At 50.5% G+C, this 17,412-nt stretch overlaps 1 protein-coding gene across 1 annotated transcript; it reads left to right on the forward strand.

Moving 5' to 3' along the window:
* The first annotated feature begins 12,477 nt into the window (after nt 1–12,477).
* Nucleotides 12,478–14,537, forward strand: FAM43A (family with sequence similarity 43 member A). The gene has a single exon (XM_056121280.1). It carries the CDS (start codon nt 12,890–12,892, stop codon nt 14,180–14,182), a length of 1,293 nt encoding a protein of 430 aa, XP_055977255.1. The 5' UTR covers nt 12,478–12,889; the 3' UTR covers nt 14,183–14,537.
* The last annotated feature ends 2,875 nt before the right edge of the window (nt 14,538–17,412 follow it).

Consider the following 17,412-nt stretch of genomic DNA (forward strand, 5'->3'; position numbering starts at 1 on the left):
AAAGAATGGTACCTTCCGGGGGCGGGCCGGTGCGCAGGTCGCTAGCGTCCGGCGGGAAACAAGGAGGCGCGGAAAAAGCGGCCGCTCCCCTGCGGGGCTCCGCGCCGCCTCTCGCGGTGTCGTCAGGAAGAGGCGGTGCCTCTGCCGGGCCGGATTCTGGGGCGCACGCGCTTCCGGGCGGCGGCCCGGGCGCCTTGTCCGCGTCCGGAGGTGTTGGCGTCGTGTTGGCGGCTAATCGGAGCAACTATTTATTTATTTATTTGTTTGTTTGTTTATTTTAAATTTAGTCATCTCCCGCTGCGAATTGGGACATAAAAAGTTTCCGTTTGGACGGCAGTTCGGAATGGGAGGATGCATAGTGCTTCCAGGGCTGGGCAAGGTTGCTAAGAAAGCAACAGATCTGACAAATGTTTGCCTGTGTGTATGTGTATATAAACATTTACAATGCCTCTGTGCATTAGATATAAGCAGTAGACATATATGTGTAAATAACATGTTGGCGTGTGCCGATGTGCATTTATTTGTTTTCTTTTGTTGGTTTTTGGGAACTCGGGGCACTCTTCAGGGGTCAGTCGGTCCTGGAGGGCTGCGGGGACCCGAGGGGGTGCCGAGGATCAAGGCAAGCACCCTGCCCACTATTCCGTCGCTCCAGCCCTGTGTTTACATATCTTTTAAGTGAATATATGTCAGTGTTTAAAAGATTTCCCTTACCATTGCAGGAGAAATTTCCTGTAATTACAGCGAAAACGTCGTTGAACTGGCTTCCCCTCTGTGCGGCTTGTGTTCCTCGCATTGTCTTGTGATTTCCTACCGTGGGAATCTAAGAAGTTTGGCGCGAGTCTTGAGGTGCCGGGGCCTTTCACCTACTTTTCTTAGTGGGAGTCTCTCGAGGTTAAGAGGCCGCTCAGAGAGGAAGCAGCTTGCTTAAGTCAGAGGGAAGCAAGTATAGGATCAGAAATTAAGCAGGAGGCTCCTCTCTGTGCAACCCTGGGATAAGGAAAAAGGGTTCTTGGTGTCTAGAGTCAAGTGTGTTTCAAACCTTAAGATGCATGCAGATCTGCTGGGGATTCTGTTCACATACAGCTGCTGAGTAAGGCCTGGGCTAAGCTGGCTCCCAGGCTCTGCTGTGGTAGGGTCTACTCGCCACACTTGAGTGGTGAAAGACATCGAGGCCCTTCTGAGGGGGAAGGTACTGACCTGAATTGACTGAAAGCTCCAGCAAGTTAGGGGCAGGCAGAGCTGGGAAAACGGTCTCCCACCCGTTTCTAGAATCTCTGCCAAGCTTGCTACACCTCACTGTTGATTCTTACTAGATTGCAGGAAACTTTTGGAAATACCTAGGGGATCGGGATAAAATGTTTCATACTTGGTAAAGATTTGTGGAGTCTTCTGCTCAGGGAAAGAATGAATCAGAATATGAGTTCTCTCATTTCCCACATCAACGTACCCAGATGATCCATGTTGAAAATACCTGAACGTGATCTCCTAACGTCAGAGGTGGAGAAGACCCACACAAAAGGATTATGGAAAGGAAACAGTGCATGGCATTCTCTCCGAATTGAGTGGCTAAAGAGAAAAATCAACTTATCAAGTACAAGTAAATGGCTTTTACATTCTGATGATTCTCCCTGCACCACTGCTAAGACCACCAACACCTCTATCGCTTTCATTACTGCCACTGCTTGATGGTATAAAGAAATCTGCCATCACATCTTACTCTTAAAGCTCAGCCAGAGACTTGGGATTTCATCCTGTTTTTACTTTCCTAGATTTTTATCTCCTTCAGAGATTTAGAGAGAGCAAACACTTTGGGTTTCTGTTTTCATTCTCATGGGCTCCAAAAAATATTGAACAAGTAAAGTGACAATTTAATCAAGACTAGTGAGGAGTAAAAAAAAAAAAGACTGTCATTATAAGGTTAAAATAGCAGCAACTATTCTTAGCTGTCAAATAGGTAAGACTTAATTCTAATAGTCCCTTAACTTCCTCATATCTATCACTGGAAAAGAACTGAGTTGCAGGATTTTCTTTATTTGGTTCATGGGGAAATAATCTGGCAAATGATATATGACTATAAGATTAGTGCCTACTAGTTCTGGGGCTTACCCATTTTCGGAGCCAACCAAAACTTTCCCCCAAACTATCAGCTGCAGGTAGGAGTCAGAAATATAATTAATCTGTATTGAGGAACTAGAAGGCTTGGGAGGAGGGGAACTGAGGGTACCCATGAGACAAAACATAGTTATAGTCAGAGAAAAGAACGGAGATGGAGGGGGGGTTGATGATGATGATGGTGGTAGTGGTGGTGGCGGTGCAGGGTGGAGCAAGGTGCTGCCTGTGCCTGAGAGAGTTACCAAGATGAATCAGCCAGGTAGGTCCCTGCCCTTGAACTGCAGAAGTCATTCCACCCACCCACTACACAAACAACCCCAGCCAGTCAAACTTCCTTCGTGGCCTTGTTGCAACAGTGGAAATGCTCATCTATCAGCCTGGGTCTGGGAGATGGGTGAGATCCTCTTGTTCCCACATACCTGAGCTGGTCTGCAAAGCTGAGATTCTTTCAGCAACCCACTCCTAGTGAGGGTTGTCTCTGCAATGAGAAGTCTCAAGGCCAATTTTTAAATAGCAACAGGAAGAGTGTTTCTACTCTATTCGAGATGTTGCCTAACTCTTGCCTTACTGTGGCTAAACAAATGTACTTACAAGCCCTGAAACTCACACCCACACAAACACATCTCCGAGCAGCTGTCTCAACCCCACTCTGCTGTGCCTTCAGACTCTGCATTTGCCTGGGGATGGAGAGCAGGGAGTGGGTGGGTTTCTGTTTCTTCGGTTCATGTGATTGGCTAAAAATATGATAGATCGAGAAATTGTTCGAGGCAAGCTTACAGCCCTTCCCTCTCTGTGGCATTCTTTCTTGATTTTTTTGCCACACCTTACAGTGCTCAGGGGTTACTCCTGGCTGTGCACTCAGGAATTATTCCTGGCAGGGCTTGAAGAACCAAATGGGATGCCAAGAAATGAACCCAGGTGGGCTGTGTGTAAGGCAAGCGTCTTGCCTGCTGTACTACCTATCCAGCCCCACTGTATGGCATTCTTGACACCATATTCTGATGCCAGGACATAGAGCAGCTTGCATAAAGCTGAGAGTTGGGAAAATTAGACAACTGGTTGGCCTTGCAATGTGACTGAATTAGTAGGGAAAAACCCTTCAATATCTGTCACTCTCAGTTTATCCCTGTAGTAAATGGGTGAATTCTCACCCTTGAGTGTGTTTTAATAATTCAGCAACCATTTTTTGTGGTTATTATGAATGATTAATTTGAGTCACTTCTGTCAAACACAATTGCCTTCTTGTGCAAGTCATTGTATGTGAAGTCACTGTGTGTATGTGGAAAGCAGAAAAGACCTCTGCTTTTGAAATAGAAGTTATAACCCGCCCATGTACTGTATTTGAGCCTATGAATTTCTCCTGTCTCTCCTAATTATACGTGAGTTTTCTAGGGTTTATATTATTTGTTTGTCTGCTTTTGGACCATACCTGGGAATGCTTAGGGTTTTCTTCTAGCTCTGCATTCACATTTTACTCCTGTTGGTGCTCAGGGACATATGGGATACTGGGGATGGAACACAGGTCAGCTGTGTGCAAAGCAAGTGCCTTCCACACTGTACTAGCTCTCCGGCCCCTATATAATGACTACCTTTACGTATAATTACAGATGACGGCAGTGATTTTTATTTTTACACTAGTCAAGTGAAGAAAAGGGCACTTATTTTTGAACTTATAATGCTGGAATGGAGTTCTAATAAAATTAAGCAAAGTAAAACAAAGAAAAGGAGGCTAGAAGTGACTTTCATAATCACTAACTCTGAAATCTGGAGAAAGAAAGCACCATATTTTTCTCATGTATTCATTGTCATTCATCAGGCTAATGGGAAAAGGTTTTGGTGAGGTTCATAATTTGACAGAGTCTCTGTCCCCACGAGCTTGTATTTGAGTGGTGATCAGCCTGAAGGGTACAAAAAAATCAAAATAACCAGTGTTGGCATGGATGCAGGGAAAAAGAAAACTCTCCTTCACTTCTGATAAGAATGTCCATTTGTTCAAACTCATTGGAACAGCATAGATACTTCTAAAAAAACTAAGAATTGAGCTTCCATGTGACCCAGCAATCCCACTTTTTGACATCTACCCCCAAATCCCCAAAATATTAGTTTGAGGAGACATCTGTAGTCCTATTTTCAATGTAGCACTATCCACAAAATCCAGGTCTGGAATAACCAAGTGTGAAGAAAAGATGACTGGATAAGGAAACTGGTATAAATACACATTGAGATACTATTCAGGTATAAGAAAAATGAGATCATGCAATTTGCCAGTATGTGGATTGCTCTGGATAATATATTGAATGAAATCCAGAAGAGAGACCAGATACAGAATAACCTCTCTCATATGTGGGCTATAAAGAAACATAGGAAGTGAATAATACATATGAAGATCATGAAACTGGAGAATTGGTTTACAGAAATGGGTTTACTGATGTCGAAGGTAAATGGTTTGGAGGGGACACTGAGAAATCATGGAGGGTAGTGGATACTCTGGTGGAAGGTGTGGTGTTGGAATGTCTGCATGAAACCCTGTTGTGAACAGTATTGTAAACCATGGTGCTTCAGATATTTTAGCTGAAGTTACATAAAAAATAGATTTTTTCCTGAAAAGTAAAATAATGTGGATCACAAAGCACATTCTGAAAATATAGTACAGAATTAATTATCAATAAATTGATTATTTAAAAAGCAAATCATAAAGACAAAACCCAAAAGTTAGATAAGTGCAGCAGGAGCAAAACCCTGGGTTAGACCCTACTATCCCAGAAGGGTCTTCAGACCACTGGGATTTTACTTTACACCTTTAAGTATGACCTCTTCTGGACCACAGTGATAGGTTCACAGGATAAAGCACATACTTTGCACGCAGGAGACCCAATTTCCATACCTCTTTGGCCTCTCTCTTGAGTGGAGTGGTCTCTCTCAAACATCTGTGTTCATGTTCTGAACTGTGAATGCGACCTTCTTTGGAAATAGAGTCTTTGCAGATGTAATCAAGGAAATATGAGATGCATCTTTGCAAGGATGCAAAAGGAATAAGACACACACTGGGACACACCAAAGACATAAGGGCAATGGCATGTGAGGACAGAGGTGGAGACTGGAGTTTTCAAGTCAAGGAATGCCAAGGATTGCAGGCAGCCTCCAGACTCTCAGAAAAGGCAAATCAAGATGTTGCTTTCTTCTCGCCTTCAGAACTGGGAGCAAGAACCAAACAAGACATCTGTGATTTTAAACCAACCTTATTAATGGTGATTTGTTATGGCAGCCCTTAAAAGTTACTACATCAGAGAACTGGAAGGGATTTTGTTCAGCTCCTTCATGGGGGCTTAGGGCCCAAAGAGGGCCAACTACTTGCTCTGGGACATTCCATGAATCAGGGTTGGGATGTGGGTGTTGAGGCTCTGCCTTTGCTCATGGTATGGCCCTGATCAGTGCTGCCAGTGACTCACCACAACTGGGTACACACCTCTGCCTGCCTCTCAAGGCCCTTGGGAGTTGCCCAGACTTCATGCAAATCCCAAAGATCATAGACTTTGGAGACGGAAGAAGTTTCTAAACTCCTCCCATACCACCTCAGTTCTTCCCTTCTGTAAAATAGTGTTGGCAATTGTTCTATTGAAGATGGGCGATCTGGATGGACCTGAAGCTATTTAATCCAGTTTAAGATGTGTGATTGGTGCCCATTAAGCTTTTGTTTTGTTTGGGGGCCACAGCTGGTGGTGAGTAGGGCTTACTCCAGACCTGGAATGCTTGGGACACTATATGTGGTACCAGGGATTGAACCAGAGTTAGTCAAATGCAAACCAAATATCTTAAACCCCTGGACTGTTTCTTTGACCTCTGATAAGCTTCAGTTTTCTGCTTTGACCCTCTCATTTTGGATAACCACTACCTCTGTGAATCATGTTCTCCCTCTGGACGTCTCTGCTCCATCTCTATCTACAGCAACCTGCCCGTGCTTCAGTGCTTAGCAGGAAGCCCACTGCACCACAAGAAAGCTTCAATTTCCTCCCCGTTTGGCAGAACTTCTTTCTCTAGCCCACTCCCCTGAACTTACAGGCTGCTTTGTTTATGCATAATCATTATCATCTGAGATAATAAACCTTATTTTCACCAATGTATCCTCCCCTATCACACACATGAAGTCCTGCCTGCAAATCAATGAACACCAGGTGATAAACTCTTTTAAGAGTAAGACCATGTAGTTCTCTGCAGCACCTAGTAGGTGAGAGGCCAGTTCAGTTAATATTTGTGACTGAACAGCTAGGAGTCTGCCAGTGTATTTGCACAGCCAGGCTAGAAGACGGGCCAGAGCCACATGCCTGGAGAGAAGTTCAAAAACAAGACAGAAGCTAAAGCCTAGATTGCATAATATCCTATGAAGATATTTGAAAATCTCCAAGTATTTACCACACAAGTTTCATTTCATTCAGCCTTCTTTGACACTGTCTCCTGAGAAATAAGAACTAGTACAACACAAGATTTTGAAACGAAACCCCCAGGTTAGTCAAGTGGTGAAACTGGGAGACAGCAGGTACCCAGAGTCATGGGACTGTGACGACCTTGACTGCTCTGGGGACCAACTCTTGTCGTATAGAGCCCTAGGTAGTCACGCATGACCCTAACCTTGTAGGGAGAAGCAAGAGCGGTACCAAGGGGATTCACCAGGAAGAGGCGGCTCAGTTGTGTCACAAGGAGAAGACTATTTGATGAAGATTGTTCCCAATGAGAGTTGACAGTTCACCATGAGCCCCCAAATCATAGTCCTTCCCAGAAGAAGAGAGAGTATAGACACATTCTACACAGTTATGTGCTTCACGTTTCACTGGAGGACAATACCTGGGATTGAGAAGCCCTGTTGAGAATCTAAAGATCCTTGAATCCTAATTTAGACTTGCCACTAAAGGTCCATATGGCCATGTGCTCTTGGGGTCCCACTTTCTCATCTGTAAAACCATGGATTGGGGTCATCTTGAAGGTTCTGTCCACATCCTATAGTCTGCGGTTGTCTGATTACTCTGAAAATCAACATCGAGTTAATATTCACCCCACAGGTCTTGACCAGATCCTTACTTGGTGGCAGGCACTGTGCTAGAGGCAGGGACAAAAAGACGAATGCAATAAAGTCCCTGGCCCCAAGACGCTCCTTATCTTGTAGGGGAGGCAGAGAGTTAAAGTCAATATTACAACATGGCAGGTGCACAGGATGGTGGAGGGGCAGTTTGGGAGACCTGGGTCATTTTCCTGAAGAAGATGGTACCTGTGTGGGTTCTTTGGAAATGAGTCAGGATCAGCGAGGGGAAGTGGCAGAGAGAGGTCATTCCAATAGGATGGAAATCCATAAATGGTGGCAGGAAGTCCAGAGGGTCTCATGGGCCTGGGTTGAAGCATCACTGGTGTAGAAAGGACAAGGCCAGGAGAGGTGATGAAGAAAGCAGCGGGGGTCGATAGAAGCCAGTTCTGAAAATTCTTCATTTTTGATCTTTCGTTTTGTCTTTTGAGCTATGCCCGGCTGTGCTCTAAACTTACTTCTGGCTCTGCACTCAGGGATCACTCCTGGCAGTGATCCAGGAACCACATGGGATGCCAGGGATTGAACCTGGGTCTGTTGTGTGCAAGGCAAGCAGCATCCCAGCCCCAAATCTGAGAATTCTTTTATGTGATAATGAGGAGCTGGGGCTGGGGGAATCCTCTCTGCTGAGAGATGTAGTCACAGAAAGAGTAAGCTGGATGCTTATCTGGAAGGTCTTGGATATGGAGAGGAAACTCAGAAGGCTGAGGAGTTAGCAGGAATTTGAGAGTCGGAGAAATGACGGAGGCTGGGAGAGGGCACCCCATACTGTGTATGCACCAGTCCTGGGAAGCTTAAACATGCATACTCTCTCATGCTTAAAATCTCCAAGATTCCAGTGTCGGGCCTACATTTTAATCATTTTTAGGAGGAAGGAGATGGACTCCAGGCAGTGCTCAGGAGGCTTGGGAACCCCAGCCTGGAACTCTCAGCCAGCTTAGCCAGTGGTTCAGTTCAAGTACTGCTTGAACATTGTGGTGTGGGGGATTACTGGGAACACCCTGGAAGTTCTCAGGGCTTCCAGGTTCATACCTGGAAGTGCTTGGGAGACTGTGTGGTGCCGGGGATTGAATCAGGGTCAGTTGCATGCAAGGCATTGATCATAACCTGCCGTAGGAACCTCTGATACAATAGCAGGTGTGCACAGTGTGAGGAAGGCAGATTCCAATCCTGGAGCGCTAAGAGCTGAGGTGACTGGAGTTAAGAAGGAAGGAGTCTGAGCGAATCAGAGGCTGTGATCACAGGGAATTGGGGTGTTTTTATTTTGTTTTGTTTGGGGGTCACACCTAGAGATGCTTAGGGGACCACGTGGTACCCAGGGATGAAACCTGTCTCCACCAGGCAAAGCTTGTGCTCATCCACAGTGTGGATGTGAGTCCCTCAGCCCAGTGCCTTCCCGTGAGCATTGCTCCAGGCGAACACAGCGCTGTCTACATGGCTGTCCCTGTTCCGGTGCCTGCGTGAAAGAAGTAAAGGAAAGATTGATTTTAGTGGTATCTTTGATTAAACTCAACATAGCCTAACTGCTCTCATTTAGTACATGATTATATAAAAGGATGAACATTATTTACATCCGTATTTCTCAACCATTAACCAAAAGGTCACGGTGGGTTCCCAGGATATTCCATGGAAACCACAGATGAAAGTCATGTAAATGGCGGCTTTACGAGGGTGGGGTACATAGTTAGTTACCAGGAGACTAGGGGGCCAATCACTTAGGACAAGGGGCCACAGGAAGAAAGAGTGTTGGAAGGGGCCACAGTCTGTAAAAAGCTTGAGAAACACAGGCTTACATTCCTTTGTCTTTGGAACCTGGGAAGGACATTTGCATCACACTTGAGTTTGGACCAACTACATTTCAAGTGCTCATAGCCACTTCATGGTTTTCGTCCTGGCCAGCACTAGCTAGAATATTCTTCCCCCAACATCATGGCCAGTTCCATCTCATTCAGCTCTCTGCCCAGAGATCCTTCCTTGGCCAGGCTGTCCAAACGGCCGCCTTCGACTCCCAACAGAGTCGTTTTCTCTTTCTTCTAACCCTCACGGTGGTCGGTCTGATACTGGATCAGCTTTCTGTTTATCTGTAGCCCTGTAGGATCTAAATTCCACGAGGGCAGAGACCAGGCTGTCTTCTCAAATGCAATATCCCCAGCAACTATGTCACCTCCCCAGTAGTCGCTCAACAAATATTTTTGGAATGACCCGAAGATTCCAGATTTATCATCTGTCATTTCAGAAGCCCGTGTCCATTTGGCGGGACACGGGGAGGGGAGGGAGGTGGACAGGGAGGAGCGTTGGGTAGGAGATGAGGTGGGAGATGGCTGGAACCGCTCCACAAGCTCCAAGGCTGGGACATTCAGATCCTAATTTAGAGGCAGGGCTTCTTTCTAGCTGTGACTGGGGTGTGTGTTGCTTCAACCCCTGGCGTATCGGGATCTAAGAGAAACCTTGCCCCAAAGTGGCATTTCTGCCTGGCACCAGTAGATGGGGCAGTGTCATAATTTTTTTTTTTTTCTTAAAGAACAGTCTGCTGCCCAGTGCAGACCCTCATCTCTTTCCAACTCTTAGGCAGCTCTGAAACTGCGCTGGGTTGAGGGTCTGTGGTATGGGAAGGCTCAGACATGGAGCTGCCTGGTTCCTGAGCTTCCTGAGGGGTCAGTCAGCTCAGGCTCAGAGGCAGGCCAGGTCGGACCCCTGGGAGACAGCTTGGCTTTGAGCACTGTGAGGGGCATGAATCACTTATGGTTTCATGAGCCTCAACCCTTTCTGTCCTCCTGAGGTTGAAAACAAGCTCATTAAGAAGGGAAGACAGGTGTGGCAGAGAGGAGGGCACTGAGCGCCTGTGAGCAGTGTGACAGGGCCTTGGCTGTGGCTGAGAAGGCTGGCCCGGCCTGCCTGGGGACTGTAACTTGGCCACGGCTTTCCCTGGCTGTGCTCAGGCCCATGAGGGTGACCCTTGCAAGAAGCTGGGTACAGTTTCAACTCCCCTCACGACTCCCTCCTCCACCTTTCTGACCTCTGGACCTGTGTGCAATTCGCAAACGTTAGCTGCTTCAACATGAGGTCTGTTTTTGTAGAGTTTAGACTTGGAGATCCTGGACCTGCTAAAGGTCAGTTAGTCCAGATTAATTTACTGATTTCACCAGAGTTGTTTTGTTGTTGTTGTTGTTGCTGTTGTTTCTGCACTGTCCACCTCCTGGCCACAGCCAAGAGAACCTGGAAATTTGGGTGGAAGAAGAATTAACCTGAGTTTAAGTGATTTAGCAGCATCCTGACAAGTGCGTGCTAATGCTGGGCCTGTTAATGCCTCCCTGAGTCCAGTAGTACAGCTGTGGAAGTAGACATTCCCGCTCCTCTGATGCCATCTTGGGGGCCACTCAGCCATGAAAAGGTGTTTCTTTTCTCAGAGGTAGTTAGAAGCCTTCCCCTCAGCCTTGCCTCAGCTTCCTTCTCTGATCAGGACATTTTCTTCTTTCATTGTTATGATAATGAAATTTCATCTTAATCTGCACATGTGCATGCATTGTTGTGTCCCGTGATTTGGGGCTTTATATCCAGAAACGCTTCCCTTCTGTTCTGCTTGAAGAAATACTTGAAGAAATACTTTCTTGCTTCTCTATTGCTTTTCTTGGTCACAGTGAATGAGTTGTTTCTTTTTCTGTCCTCTCCTAACATGTCCAGTTTTTCTCAGGGTTCTGTCTTCTTGCTCAAGCCCATCTCATTCATCGAACCATTAAGTAGCACTTCCTGTGGGTGCCAGGCCTGAGGGGCTGTTCTCCCAGAGGTTGTTTCCCCATGGGAGCCTAGAGTTGGGGACCGGAAGCTTTTCGGAGACAGGACGTAGATCTGCTGAGTTCAGGGCTGGGCCTCAGAAGGTACTCACAAAAGTTAAACTTCAGCGACAAGGGCTCTGAGAAAATTGGGTTAGAGTTCAAAGAAAGGTTAAAAGTGCTCAAAGGTAGCAGGCTAGGGAATTTCCAGAGGGGTTCCAGTGACTGGGCACTCAGGTTGAGGACATCCAGGGTCCCTCTTGTGAGGATAGGGGAACCCACTGTTTATTTCCAGACTCACTTGGGAGTAGGAACATGTGAATATCCCCCCCCCCCACACACACACATATTACTGTGTGTGTGGGGGGGTGTGTTTTGATGAACATGGACGCAAACAGGTTGTTTCAAGGGCCCAGGAATGAATAACTAGCCAAGGGTCAAAGCTGGTTAGAGGATTAAAATGTGACCGTCCAGCTGGTGTTTTCTTTGCCTCTGTTTTCTTTAACCTATAAAAAAATCAGCAGCACCCATTCTGGAGCAACAACAGCAACGGCCACAAACGCACACTCTGCCACGCCACCAGCACCCACAACACTGCTTTCCTCGATCTTTTTCCGATAGGAAATTAAAGCCCAACTTCCACCACCTCCAGAAGTTTCGATGGAGGCACATTTTATTCAGCGAGTTGCTTTTCAGCCCGGCGGGGGGAGTGTCAGAACCCAAGTGGCCTTTCCCGCGGGGGTAGGGCCGAGTCGGGGAGCTTTCTGTCGCTAACGAGGGATGCTGGCCCATTTAGGACGGAGGGGCCCCATTGGGCCCGGGTGCCACCGCCCGGACCCACGGCTGCGACCGGGTCCCTTTAAGAGACCAGAAACCCACCGGGCGTCCGAGCCCGAAGCGGATCCACTTCTGGGCTCCTCCCCTGTCCCCGCGCGGCGAATGGTTCGCGCCGGCCTATATTTACCCGAGATCTTCCTCCCGGACGGCAAGGATGTGAGGCTGGCGCGCCGGTCAGCTCTCGCAGCACCGCAGGGGGCGCGCAGCTGGACACCACCCCGGGAGCCCACGCAGGAGGTAGCGGCCGAGCTCACCATGCGCGCGCGCCGCCCCCGGAGCCCCGCGCCGCCCCGGCCGAGCCCGAGTCCCCGGCGTCCGGCGGGAGCGAAGATGCAGTGATCGGGGGCGCGGGGCCCGCCGCGGCCAGCCCGACCCGCCTCCGGCCGCACTTGGGGGTGGGGGGGGGCAGCAGCCGTCTCCGGGACCTGCCTGGCCGAGGGGGCTTCTGTTGTTTGCCGCCCCGCTGGAGCGGGGGAGAGCACTGGCCGCTGGACACGCTAGCTGCTGAGTTGCCGCGGTTTGGAGCAAGCTCGGCCCGAGGAACTGTATGCGCGTGTGAGTGTGTGTGTGTGAGTGTGTGTGTTAGAGCGAGGGCGGGCAGGAGTTCCTGCTTATGCGCGCATCATCCCGGTCGCTTTTTCCGGGCGCTTCTATTTATTATTTGGCACGCGCACATCTCTCTCGCGCGCTCCTAACCACCCCCCACCCCCCCCGCCCCCAAGAGTCTTTTTGCACCGTCCTCGTCCCGTCTTGATCTCAGTTTTGGCGTGCCCGAGACTCCGCTCTCGAGAGTCCTTGCCCAGGCCGGGGCGAATCTGTGTGCGCCCCGCAACCCTGCGCCTTCGCTGCTGATTATTTAATTTTCCCTTTTGAAAAATATCCCCCAATCCGCCGCTACCCCCCCTCCGGGGTTCCGGAGCACCGGACTTCCCACTCCTCCACCCCCACGTCGCCTCCGACTGGGCCACTCCCAGCAGAGTTTTATTTTTCGGTCTTGCCCGGGCCGAGCCCGGCCGGGGCGGGAGGCTCAGCGGGGCTCGCACCCCCGCGCCCCGCCGCCACCTCCGCCGCCCAGTTGCGCGGGGGACGCCCTCCGGAGATGCTGCCGTGGAAGAAGCACAAGTTCGAGCTGCTGGCCGAGGCGCCGCCGCGCCAGGCGTCCAAGCCCAAGGGCTACGCCGTGAGCCTGCACTACTCGGCGCTCAGCTCGCTGGCGCGGGCCTGCCCCGAAGGCGCGCTCAGCCGAGTGGGCAGCATGTTCCGCTCCAAGCGCAAGAAGCTGCACATCACCAGCGAGGACCCGACGTACACCGTGCTCTACCTGGGCAACGCCACCACCATCCAGGCGCGCGGCGACGGCTGCACCGACCTCGCGGTGGGCAAGATCTGGAGCAAGAGCGAGGCGGGCCGGCAGGGCACCAAGATGAAGCTGACCGTGAGTGCGCAGGGCATCCGCATGGTGCACGCCGAGGAGCGCGCGCTGCGCCGCCCGGGCCACCTCTACTTGCTGCACCGCGTTACCTACTGCGTGGCCGACGCGCGGTTACCCAAGGTCTTCGCCTGGGTGTACCGGCACGAGCTGAAGCACAAGGCGGTCATGCTGCGCTGCCACGCGGTGCTGGTGTCCAAGCCCGAGAAGGCGCAGGCCATGGCCCTGCTGCTCTACCAGACGTCGGCCAACGCACTGGCGGAATTTAAGCGGCTCAAGCGGCGGGACGACGCGCGTCACCAGCAGCAGGAGCTGGTGGGCGCGCACACCATCCCGCTGGTGCCGCTGCGCAAGCTGCTCCTGCACGGCCCCTGCTGCTACAAGCCGCCGGTGGAGCGCAGCCGCAGCGCGCCCAAGCTGGGCTCCATCACCGAGGACCTGCTGGGCGAACAGCAGGAGCAGGCGCTGCAGGAGGAGGAGGAGGAGGAAGAGGAGCACATCGAGGACTGCCTGGAGGAGGAGGAGGAGGAAGAGGAGGAGGAGGAGAGCCGTGCCGGGGAGGGCGAGCCCGCCGAAGAGCCGGAGGAGCAGCGGGCGCTGGGGGTGGCCATGCACTTCGAATGCGGGGACTTGCTGGACACGCTGGAGAGCGGCCATGAGGAGGCGCTGGAGGGCGGCGGGGTGGCGCCGGGCCCCGGGGCTGGGCCCCCGCCGTGCCTGCTGGGCAGCGCCTCCGACGTGAAGGCCGAGCTGGCGCAGCTGATTAGCGACCTGGGCGAGCTCAGCTTCGGCAACGACGTGCGCAGCCTGCAGGCCGACCTGCGGGTGACGCGCCTGCTGTCCGGCGAGAGCACGGGCAGCGAGAGCTCCATCGAGGGCGGGGGCCCCGACGCCACCTCGCCCGCCGCCGCCTCCTCCGCCACCGCCACCGGTGCCAGCCTGGCCGAGCCGCCCTCGGGCTGAGCGCGCAGCACCTTCCCGCGCGGGCGCGCGCCCCCGCGGCGTCCCACTGTGACTCCCCGTTGGTCATCTCCACCCGCTCCCAGCTCCCCCTGGCACTTTGGGCGTTGTTTCAAGCGGGGCTCCGGTTGCGGGGAGATGGGGAGGGGGGAATAGGCGCAGGGGAACCCCCTGCGAGGCCCAGGCAGGCAGCGAGGGGAGGGCCAGCGCCTGGGCTGACGTTGGCTAGTCCTGCAGGCCCGAGGTGCCATCCGGCCAGTTTCCTGTTTGTGGGGCCTCTGGGGCCCGAGGAGGAGGGACTAGCTCCTCCCCCTCCCCCCCTCAACTGGGAGGGCCTCACACTGTCATTGACCCGTCATTTAAAAAAGCTGTTCTGCATTCAAGGGTTTGCGGCTGTCATGCCACCTCCTTGTCCCCCCAGCTTTTTTGGTGCAAGGACTTGGGTTGTTTACCTCACAGTGGGACCCGTGACATTCTGCCAAATTCCTCAAAAAACTCTTTGTGGTGGGGGAATGAAGGAAAAGATTGCGTTTTGTTTACAGTTCCAGACACCCAGTAGCTTCTTCACGGAGGAGTTGTCCTTTGGAAACACACACCTTCCTCCTGCCCCCAAGATCTCACTCCATGATACTGTGTAAAATATTTTTGCATCGTTGTGAAGTATTTTTGACATCTTTTTGTTTGTTTGTTTGTACATAACTGTGTTCTCAGCTGAATGTTTATATCTTTTGCTGTGCAAAAGGGACCTGTAAGATGTTGTTCAGTTGTATATAAAGAAATGTGTATAAAACATTTTGTTATTTTTTAAGAGAAGCACCGCTCTGGTTCTGTCTGCACGCCAGTGTGAGAGAGAATAAAGAGGACAATTGGACGAACAGGGCAGCGTCTGGAGCTGGTGTGGAAAGTGGCGGGCGGGGCTGGAAGAGGCTCTGTCCCTTAGTCGTGTTCATAGGTGTTAGAAGGCACTTGATGAGAGTGGGGACTTGGTGGCCCCCCAGAACTAGGTATGGGGGTGGAAACCCGCCTACTCAAGCAGAAACTGTCTTTTTCCTTCTCTAAGTTGCAGGACTGTGAGCTTTTTTCTTTTTAAGTTCTCAATGGTGCGATGTGAGTTCAGTTGCTCACACTCAGATCTGTGAGGTCATTGCAGTGAGAGTGACTTTCGACTTCTGAGGTTTCACCAGCTCCTGTGATTTACAGGACAAATCAAGAGTAAGAGGGGCTGGAGCCATAGCACAGCAGGTAGGGCGTTTGCCTTGCAAGCGGCCAACCCAGGTTCGATTCCTAGCATCCCATAAGGTCCCCTGAGCACCGCCAGGGGTAATTCCTGAGTGCAGAGCCAGGACTAACGTCAGGTGTGACCCAAAAAGCAAATAAATAAAAATAATAAGAATGTGGTACACTGAGAAAGATGAAGTAGAAACCTAAAATAGTGTCGTTGTGTTCCCCCCCCCCCCCCCCCCCCCCAGCCCATGGCGCTCTCTAAGGGATGAGGTGGTGTTTACTTTTCTCGGGAGGACAACCAAGGAGAGAGGGAAGTTGCTAAGTTTCAATCAATCAGACACACCAGTGAGTCATGGCACAGGTGAGTGGGTGGGGGCAGATAGAAGAGCCCATTTTTTCTTCCCTTCTACAATTCTCTGTGACCTCACTGGGTGGAGGTCAAGAAGACTGGGCTGTTGTAGTGTTTGTGTGTGTGTGTCTGTGCGCGCTTGAGATTTTGCTTTCTCTGTTGCTGGTGTGTGTGCATATGGGAAGGCGTGTGTGCACATGTTTGGAGCATGTGTGTGTTACGCTTTCTGTGTTTGTGTCTGGGGAGCGTGAGTGCACATGTAGATTGGGCTATATTGGGACGTGTGTGTGTATGTGTGTGTGTGTGAGGGTTTTCATGCATTCTCTGTTTGTTTCTGTTATAAACTCCAAACAGCTGTCTCTAATTTGACTACACCAGTCAGCTGGAAGTCGTAATCAGATACTGCCCAGACTCTGCCTTCTGCGAGTTATTGTTCCCACTGCCCGTTTGCCCCGTTTCACCCAGGTTTCAGAAACGGATAGCAGGCCTGACTTTCTCTGGTGCCTTTAAGTCACTTTGTTTGTTTTCATCACAAGTATATTCTGAGCAGCTAGATCCAGAGAGCCTAAGGAGTCTGGAACTCACAGGCAACATCAGGGCAGAAGGGTGAGAGAATTGTTTTCCCTCGTTAATGGGAATGGCTGGGCATAGGACTGTCTCCAGAAAAAGCCAAGAGAGGTGGGTGGTGGAAATCACAAAATATTCGAAGTCACTTAAGGGCATCAGGACCAGGCTCAGGCCTTTATTGTTGATTATATTTGGGTTTGATTGTATGTTTCCTCTCCCTGCTCCCAGAATGCCTCAGACGTGTAGCTTGGAATGGCATTTTACCCACCACCAGATAGAGATGTCACAAAAGTCAAGGTGTGACTTCCCTAAGGTTCTTTTCTGGTCCAGGCCGTTGTGTGGGCTGGCACTGACCTGTATGGCTAGATTTCCAAGGTCAAATAAATTCCCCACCTACCTGATTCCTCTGCAGTTTGAAATGGACGAGAACATTCAACAGTGGAGAGAAGCTGCTGATCCTGGGCTCTGGGGTGGGGAGAGCCCCCCGGTCTGCACTGCATCCTATGTACTGTCCAGTGACAATGCCAGGGCCAGCTGTCCTCTGTGACAATAGTGCTATGGTGATGGGCCAGAATGCCCAGACTCAAAACCATAGAACTCTAAAGTCTGACTTTTCCTGCTCTCTGACCCATAAATAGAGAAGGGGTAGGGGGTGAAGGGTTCAGGAAGGAGGAAGAAGAAAGCCAACAAAATGCAAAAGAACCGGCCCCCTTACTCCTTCCTGTTGGTACCCTTTCCCTTTCTCCTCCTTTCTCCTCTCCTCTGCTTTTTGGCTTTCTCCCCACTGCACCCCAGGGCTCTGGCCGATACAATTCTAGAAGACATGAGAAGGTGACACATTATTCACCTCTTACACCTCTGCCTTCCATGGTTGTGTCTGCCATGGATGATATCACGGAAACAAACAACAAGACAAAACACCCAATCTCCCCAAACCCCAAATCTAAGAACCACTTGCTCTTGACCCTCAGAGGGGAAGATATGGAGCGATCTGAAACAAAACCAAACAGGTAGAAGACATCTGTGTCCCTGAAGCATCTGAGGGCTGTTCCTCACCCAGTCAGGCCCTTCCTTCCAGCAGAGGGAGAATCTC

This window comes from Sorex fumeus, unplaced genomic scaffold (assembly GCF_029834395.1).
Source record: "Sorex fumeus unplaced genomic scaffold, SorFum_2.1 ptg000044l, whole genome shotgun sequence".
In the NCBI taxonomy this organism is placed as follows: domain Eukaryota; kingdom Metazoa; phylum Chordata; class Mammalia; order Eulipotyphla; family Soricidae; genus Sorex; species Sorex fumeus.